General features: G+C 38.1%; 1 protein-coding gene across 1 annotated transcript; it reads right to left on the bottom strand.

Annotated features, from left to right (window-relative positions):
- Positions 1-5,716: 5,716 nt before the first annotated feature.
- Positions 5,717-7,887, bottom strand: LOC132106857 (uncharacterized). The gene is made up of 2 exons (XM_059512912.1): positions 6,303-7,887; positions 5,717-6,068 (listed from the first exon to the last, which is right to left on the bottom strand). The coding sequence occupies exon 1, from the start codon at positions 7,761-7,763 to the stop codon at positions 6,945-6,947; it is 819 nt and encodes a 272-aa protein (XP_059368895.1). The 5' UTR covers positions 7,764-7,887; the 3' UTR covers positions 5,717-6,068; positions 6,303-6,944.
- Between the last annotated feature and the right edge of the window lie 1,548 nt (positions 7,888-9,435).

Below are 9,435 nucleotides of genomic sequence, written 5' to 3'. Positions count from 1 at the left end.
GCTCTGGAAGTTCCACAGAGATGTGAAGAAGTTCTGGTACTTCAGCAGATACGTAGAGAGGCTCTGGTAGTTCAGCAGAGACGTAGAGAGGCTCTGGTAGTTCAGCAGAGACGTGGAGAGACTCTGGTAGTTCAGCAGAGATGTGAAGAGTCTCTGGTAGTTCAGCAGAGACGTGAAGAGGCTCTGGTAGATCCGTGGTGATTTGACTGGGTTCATGAAGATCAACTGTGGCTTGACTTCGTTCAGGAAGATCAACGGTGACTTGACTTGACTCAGGAAGATCAACGGTGACTTGCCTTTGCCCATGAAGAACACTGGTGACTTGACCTTGCCCATGAAGATCATTGGTGACTTGACTTGACTCCTGAGGACTAATTGTGATGGTGCTTGACTCAAGAGTGTTAATGGTGACTTGACATGACCCTGGAGGGTCAACGGGGACCTGACTCGACCCTGGAGGGTCAACGGGGACCTGACTCGACTCTGGAGTGCTGTGGCGCTAGGCTGGCGGCCACCTTGTGCTGTGGCACTGGGCTGGCAGCCATCTTGCGCTGTGGCTCTGGGCCGGCGGCCATCTTGTGCAGTGGTGCTGGGCTGGTGACCACCTTGTGCAGTGGCGCTGGGCTGGCGGTCCTCCTGTCTGGAGACACCGGTCTAGAGTCGGCCATCACACTTGGAGAGACAGGTGTGGCTGGGGTATCCCACTGAGACCAATGTTGCAGGTACATTGTGAACCCCCAAAAATCCAACATCTCCAGCTCATCCATTTCCCACTCAGGCACAGGGTTGTCCAGGCAGGCGTTAAAAAGGTATTTAAGTGCCTCCCCATTGTACCCTATGCCTGCCACCATGGTCCAGAACATTTGCGCCAAGCCACCCACCTCACTTCCCTTTTGATGGAGGGTGGTTAGGTTTTGGAACCTCGCCCTCCGCTCCTCCATACTGGCTGGGGAACGGATATGAAGTCCCACACAGCTGGATCTGGCCATGATGGAGTCCTTCTGTAATGATTGATCACAGGCAAAGAGAGATCCAAAAGCAGTGTGTTTAATGGGGTAATCCAAATACAAAATCCAAAACAGGCCAGAGATCAATAACGGGGAAGCAGTCCTAAAACAAGAAACAAGAAAACACAAGGGAACGCGTAAAAAACCGGGTGACGGAAAACAAGGACTCCATCACACAGATAGAAAACAGACCGGTATATATGGACAGGTGATGATGATGAAAGTGAAGACAGCTTAGTGCAATCAACAGGTGTGCAATTAACCGTGATGAAGGGACAAGGCTTGTGGGAAATGTAGTGCCTGCAGTGTGGTGCCTATGGGGAAGTGAGACCACTAGTTGACACCCAGGGAAACACGGACCAGACACTGTGACAAGATGACGCTCACTAAAGATGACGCTCATTAAAGCTCACTGGCTGAGTTTTCTCCTCTGAAAGAAAAGGTTGCACAACTGACAGAATAAGTTACAATATCTGTGATATTGCTGCTAAATTTTATTTGCTTTTTTTTTTTTTAACCTTGAATGCCATTGCTTAAATTTATATTTATATTTTGATATTTATTCTTCTGAGTTCAGAAACATTGTTTAATATATTCGCTGTTCATATTTTTATTCAAAGTTCAGAATCAAGATAAAGTTATTACTCTTATGTTATTTATGATAACGTAGATAATGCTGCTAAATTTATTCTTTTTTTACATTGAATGTCATTGCTCAATTTTTTACATTTTGATATTTCAGATTTTGTTCAAATGTTTAACATATGTTAAATATGTTTATTTATTATGTGTGTTATATGATTAGTAAGGATGCACGATCATGATTTTTCATGGCCGATTCCGATACCGATTTTTTTTTACAAGCAAACTGGCAGATTCCGATTTCCGTTTTTTTTTTTATCTTTAAGCAACAAACAAGAAAGAAGGAAAGTGTGTATAAACAAGATGTTTATTTGGTATTTAATAGGCCAAACTGGCTTTTGGCTATTGTAAACAATAACCGTAACCATCTGAAATTAACGGCAGTAACTGCACAGTAAGTAGACTACATTCAATACAAACAAAGATGGTACAGACATCAGCTTTAAGCTTTTGTTTTTGAATTGGGTTGAAACTACATAGAACTGTCCTTAAATTAAAAGATTAACTGTAATCATGTAAAATTAAAGGCAATGACTGCATAGTTCTACAATCCAAACAACACAATCAACACACATTCAGCATCATCATTCAGTATTTTAGTTTTAAAATTTGGTTTTAAATTTAAAACAAGGTCTTTACCAGTGAGACTAAATAAAAGTATGCTATATAAATATTATTCCAAAATGTTAAAATCCAATAATGTTGGTGTGAATAAAACAAAGATGCAAAGTGTTTCATTCATCCAATTAAAAAAAAAATTAAGGTAATGATCAAGGCTTGAAAACGAAAAAAAAATTCAATCGGTTCACTCCAAGCAGAATTTATATTTTAACGTTTCTGTTCTGCGTTCCTCTTATATTTTTACCGTTCCGAAGCCAGTTCGGGTGGAAGAAATACCGGTTAATAACGTTATTTTTTTAAAAACAATATTATTTGCCTAATAATAATAATATAATAATAATAAAGTATAGCGTTTTCTTCACTCAAAAAGAAAAGGAAAAAATAGAGATCTAAGCATCATCATCTCTAGATTTTGGCCAAATGTAAGCTACTTAGATTTTTTTTTTTTTTATCAACATTTTAAAGACAAAGTATTTTTAAGATATTTAAAAATGTTTGCTGCATTGTTAAAAGAAAAAAAAAACATAAGATTGCACGGCTCACATCTCATTTTATTAGCCCTATTTCTCCCGAAATAATAAAGGCTAAAATGCCTGTAGTCTAAAGCAAAATGTTTAAAAACAGTATAAAAACAGTTATTAGTTTAGGCTATAAAAACGTCAATCCAAAAACAAATTAATCCAAGGTGAAGCTGATGCCTACCTCTCTCTTTCGGCACAAATCCAAATTTGGTTTCCATGTTCCCGACGTATCTGGATGCTATTTAATATAAAGAATATAGAATAATAGTAAATGTATAATAAGTAACGCTGTATATGCGTCCAAAAGTTGAACTCCAAATTTCATTCTAATTATTTCAGGCTAATATAGCAAATGAAAACTGTTCAGCTTCCGGGAAATTTGAGAAGCTCCGCTAGGCTATTTTAGTTCCCCTCACTCCACAACAAAATAATTTAAATTAACAGTATTTAGAAAAGAACAAGAATTAAAAATATAAGAAGCTATAGCAATATTAATGACAAAATAAAACTAATTAATTTAGGCTTAAACGAAAGTGACACCAGCGGGTCTCTCATTCGACACAAAATCAAAGTTTCCGTATTCGCGATTTATTTGAACGACAAATGATTATACAAAATAGCCTAGTGTTTAGGCAATTTTGTGTCTGCATTGTCTATTTCTGAATGAAATAATTTTTTTTCCTCTCTAAAAAACTTATAGGCTATACAAGTTTTCTCTCTCTCTCTCTCTCTCTCTCTCTCTCTCTCTCTCTCTCTCTCTCTATATATATATATATATATATATATATATATACGCGTAGTGTGTTTTAACCATGCAGCAAACCTTTTTAAATATTTTGATAATTTACTAAAAATAAATAAATGACTTTTTAAACCGTTTAACTGATTATTAATCAGTCAAACTTGATACAGTTTGCTGCATTCATATGTGCACTCAGAAACCGGTGACTGTGAACGAATCAGCAGAACTTGCACGAGCTTTTGTCATCGCTTGATCTTTCTCAGACGTTTCCAAATGTTGAAATTGGTTAGCGCATCTATCTTTGCACGATGGTGTCCAATGCCCCTGGCGAACGGAGCTTCTCAAAGTTGGGAATAATCGAAGGAGAGCTGCGGCCCTCAGTTGGGAAGGAAAGGCTAAGCATGCTGGCGCTTGAGTGTCGAATGCACATGCACTAACACGGAGAAAAAAAGGCCCTTTTTGCGCTGCGTCATCAGGCCTAATTTGGTCTTAATCCGGCCCTGAAGGCGGTTCATTGTCATTGAGACACTCTCCCATGAAGAGTTCTCAGCTGCGCGGACATTTCACTCATTGGCTTCAGAGTCATATTTGCATATGCCGGAGTCTACTGGAATTCGGGATTGGTTGACATCAAATTTCAAATATTAAATGGAACGATAAAATAACGTTATTAACTGGTTATCGGCCATTTCAAATTTTCGATTCTGTTTGGAACTATAAAATTTAGTTTCTGGTTCTGTTCCTGTCAAAATTTCATTCGTTGCCGGTTTTTGTTTTCGTTCCTTGAACCGGTTTGGAGCCCTGGTAATGATTCACGCCTATATTTTTTTTACTTGAGCCAATGAAAAATAAATAACTATTGTCTCAAGTTAAAAAGTATAGATGTGAATCATTACCCTAAATTTTCTTTGGTTTTTTTTTGTTTGTTTTTTTAACAGGATGAATATAATATATATTTTTTAACAGGATTAAATTTTTTTAACAGGATGAATGAAACACGTTTTCAGTGTGCTACAGCAGGTGATTTTTAAATCAAATTAAGTTGATGTAATTTTAAGGTAAAATAAAAATAATCATTCTATACAGAACTGACGTTTAATTCTGGCTTTTCAAACATGTATGCAAGTTCTACTTTACAAAAAAAAAAAATCAGTTTTGTCAGTTGTTTAGTACGTTTCATTTCTTATCCAACACGAGAGAAGTTGAGCTGAACATCCTTCACTGTCTACACGTGTGCAGGGTGCGAACAGGTACAGATAAGCTTGCGCAGCTTCAGTGAGCGCTGGAAAGGGACTCTTATTTTGTGTAGTCGGCAGTTCATTTCCTGCTATCTGTGCCTCAGACGTGTAGCTCTGCACTTTCAGCGTTGATCGGCTGCCGTGTCCTGCCGTTCCTGCGCACAGATTTCGAAATACTTCCACACAAATGACATGATGGCGAATGATTACAATGCATTCTGTGCACGCGGGCGCACTTCCACAAAAATCGGCCGATAAAAGACCAAAAAACGGCCAATTGCCGATTGCGTATTTTAAGCAAAAGACGTCCAGTTCCAATTTATGGCCGGTCAACCGGTGCATCCCTAATGATTAGAATGTTGTCCCAGTTTTAAAATAAAGCATAGCAATGATATTTGAGAGTGTATTTTTCCCTTTCAGGAAAAGTATCAAAATTGCAATTCTTGACTTGGTATCATTATCGAAACAATAATTTTGGTATCGTGACAACAGTAATATTTAGTCATGTTTAATGTGTAAAAAAAAGCATAAAAGAGGCTATACACAAGAAAACAGAAGACAACATTCAGTAGCTCTTGTGAATCCACTATCATTGTTACACTTTATTTATTTGTGTAGTTTTTCCACATAAAACCACAGTCTCCCTCACACCCAGAAATACACATAGATGCTTCCTTAGCACTCATAAATCTATTTATATTAGTCACGCACATGTCTACACAATAAACCAGCCCTATACAACTCCTTTTATTAGTGAATTCATTTTGTCTGTCTGTTACTCATTCTCATTAAACAAACTAATTTAAATAATTATTGCACAGTCATTGTATTCCTTTTATAAGCTTACTCTGATTATATTTTAATATTTATGATCCAAGTAAATAGATGTGGCCAGCTTGACGTCCTTCTAATATACTAAAGAAAGAGACAATGCCAAGACATCTACTAAAAAAAAAGGATTCTTTTATTCTTGACTGAGCCTCAAAAGAAGACCCAGCATTAAATGTTTGGTTCAGGGAAAAAATAGCTTTTTCTCAGGACTCAGATCCAATTAAACAAGAGAAGTTGTATAAAACAGAATAATAAAACAAAACAAATGATGTTACCCAGTTCACTTTAATGGGCACAGAAAGTGAAATAACATAGGAAGAAAAGTAAATAACAAAAATAAGTCCTTTACAGTAACAATCTCTAATCAAAACACCAGATCACAAGTCCCAATTTGACTTGAAATAGTGCAACCAATGTTAAAGAACCAATAAAGGTGTGTAAAACAACAGCAGTGGCTTATATGTGCCTGAATAAACAGACAAAAAACTAAAAACAACAGCATGAGCATACATGAAAAATCTGCACATCTTGCCACATAAATGCACCACTCACATTACACACAGTTCACATTTTAACCTATTTTAAACATATTAATCAGTAAACAGACTATAGATAAAAGTATACACTTTATACAGGGTAAAATACTTTTCATGGCACATACATAAACACACTTTGGGAAAATAAAATGAAAAACACTCACTGTTATATGGGACTTTGGATTATCAATCACGTCGAAACTAGCACGTGCGATCTCACAATCTTGCTCTCCCCTCTTAATGGTATAATATACAACAATTACTGCATGTTCTTCCTATACATGTATTACACTGCATTATTATACATTATAACAGTCTTCAAAGTGTATTTTAAATTAACTTACACTCAATCTCCATTGAAGTAGGCCTGAATCACCTCCCCCACCGGAGATTTCTCATATGCAGCAACAAACACTGAATTAAGTCATCTACTCATGCAGTCACACAACTGAAACCACCACGGGTCCACAAGTTGATAATTAACCTGGATTATAACCTTTTAGCAATTTCTAATCAACTATTTTCTCCTCGCTTGTAACTGCTGCTTCTATCAGCGCGCTCTCCGTTCCCCTCTGACGCACACACTCTCTCTCGTGCATATGATCAAACTCTTAAAAGAGATAGCACGCATAACTGCATCATAGCAAAACTTCAAGGGAAAAATCACCAGGGGAATTAAATATCGGCTATTCCTGCCCCGGTTACACTCTCCCCTGCTAACAGTCAACGTCCATGATGACTGCAAACACTCTTTAAATCATCCATTACTCCTTGTAGTTTACCGGATGTGTACAAGACCATACCCGCTAACACTTGGGAAAGGACATCAGGACTAAAGGACACAGCATTACAAGCAGATTTAGGCAGTCTGTTTGGGTTACCATGAACACCAGTAGTTGGCCGCTGGGTTCTGCGTGGCGTAGGATGGGTGCAGCACTTTTTACTTTTGGATTTCGGGGAACAGGAACTGGCCTAGCTGAAACCACATCCAAAGGTGAATCAGTTCTTTCAATATCAGGCAGAGAGGGCTCTTCAACAGCACTCGCCTCATTATTCACTAGTGCATCATAATATCTCCCTTGTGCTTCTTCCAATCCAGCATAATTGTCTGATTCCACATCTTGTTGCTGTGACTCCTCAAGCACTGGGTCCACTGAATCCTCCTTAGTCCATCTAGTTTCTTCCACTAACACGGAGGTAGGTACTTCTTCTACTGGTCTCACCTTTCTCCGTGGCATTGGTATTGGTCTCGGACAGGGCCTAATGTCTGATCTGTGTTCTCTTTTTGCAGGACCGCCTCCCACTGGCTCCAAAGTGTAGGTCGTACCATGCACCTCTACCACCTTATAGGCTGTAGGTGCCCAGGCGTCCTGTATCTTGTTCCGTCCTGGTGGACGATATCGTAAGTACACCTGCTGAACAACTTCTACCTCTGGACAGTATACCCCACTCTCACGCTTGCTAACTCGGTCCGCTGCCTTCCTTTCAGCATATGCACGTGCCCTAGTGTGAGCATCCCGAAGCCACTCCTTATGGACAGACAACCAGGCAGGCTCCTTCTCAAACACTGGCTCTTGGCCCAATAAGGCATCTACTGGTAAGTGTGGCTGCATACCAAACAGCATGTATTAAGGGGAGTAACCAGTGGAGGAATGAGGCCTTACATTATAGGCATACACCAGCTCAGGTAAGTACTCTGGCCATTTCCGTTTCTTGTCAGGTGGCAAGGAATGCAAGAGGTCATGCAGAGTTCTGGTTACATATAGAATCCATGTGCTTTTTGAACATAATTATAAAAAAAAACTTGATAATGTTATAAGACATTATAAGACTTTTAGCAGAGTACTTTTGCTTCAAATAATTATCAAATGTCGCACAAAACATACATAGCAGTTTCACATCATATATGTCACTTACAAATGCTCAATAACAGAATCAATATATTGTACATACAGGGGTTGGACAATGAAATTAAAACACCTGATTTTAGACTACAATTATTTATTAGGATGGTGTAGAGCCTCCTTTTGTGGCCTATATATAATCAATTTGTCTTCGTAATGATAGATTGTCCTGCACAGTGGATTTCAAGCCATTTCTCTTGCTGAACAGTGGTCAGGTCATTAGTATTGATATTGGGCCTAGGGAAGGCCATGATATTGGAGCTCAAGAGAACAATGGAGAAGTGTGGCCTAGTGTATAAAGCAGTGGTTTCCAAAGTGGGGGTCGCGACCCCTGAGAGGATTTCTATAAAAAAAGTGTAAAAAATATATAGGGGCTATATATTTTTGTTGCAATTAATTTAACCCTTTCGCACGTACGATCACACCGGTGTGGTCAGTCTAGGCTGGTCCCTGGTGTGTACGATCACACCGGTCAGTGCATAACTGATTTCAATCACATAATGTTTATTTTAGGTTTCAGACATATAGGTACTAAAAACAAAAATACATTTAGAGTTTGTAAAATACACAATGATGTCAAAGGAAGGGGCAATAATAATCATTTCCATTATAATTACACACGTTTTATTCATATCAGATACACATTGTGTAAGTAAAAAGTTTACTTTATTATTCTCCCAGTTCACCAGCCACTTAGTGTTATGTATTTCGGGAGAAGTGGGTGAATTTATGTGTTGTAAATCCAACAGATCCAATTCTCCGAACTGCGTCTGCGACACAAACTAAGATGGCGGCGGCCATCGCGCATACAGCTCAACTAACGCGATTGTTATAAAGGTGTTTAAACAAAAAACACTCCCACTGGCATATATTTGACAAACAGAATATCAGCTGTTTCATGCCATATCCAACAAATTTGTGAATATTTTGAATAAAAAAGGAAAAATGACATTATAAGTAGATCATCATTAATTCAGCTCTGTTGTTGCTGCGGTATGTCACTTGACAAGCAATGACACATCACCATGGAAAGTGACACATCTAAATAACGGTCGCCTTGAAAATCTCACGCTAAACAGTGATCATTACTTATTTTCTCAAGCTGCTGAGTTATTAAAATCGTTTTACACATTACATTTGTGTATTCCAGTTTAGCAATAATTGTATACTACATAAATACTGAATCTGGAGGGGTGCATTGCAAATGTGTTTGCATTTTATGAACCATTCATATTTTCAAAGATTTAACTTGATAAATCTTTGGCATTGCACTTTCAGCTTAATATCTAATGTAGCACACTTAATATCTAATGTAAGCACTTTTATATTATTTTATATTTTATTGTAGTATTATAAATGCACACAAACACACGTAGCTTCAAGATGTTGTGAC

Source organism: Carassius carassius, chromosome 27 (genome assembly GCF_963082965.1).
Source record: "Carassius carassius chromosome 27, fCarCar2.1, whole genome shotgun sequence".
In the NCBI taxonomy this organism is placed as follows: Eukaryota; Metazoa; Chordata; class Actinopteri; order Cypriniformes; family Cyprinidae; genus Carassius; species Carassius carassius.
This window is presented reverse-complemented; position numbering and strand designations above follow the sequence as displayed.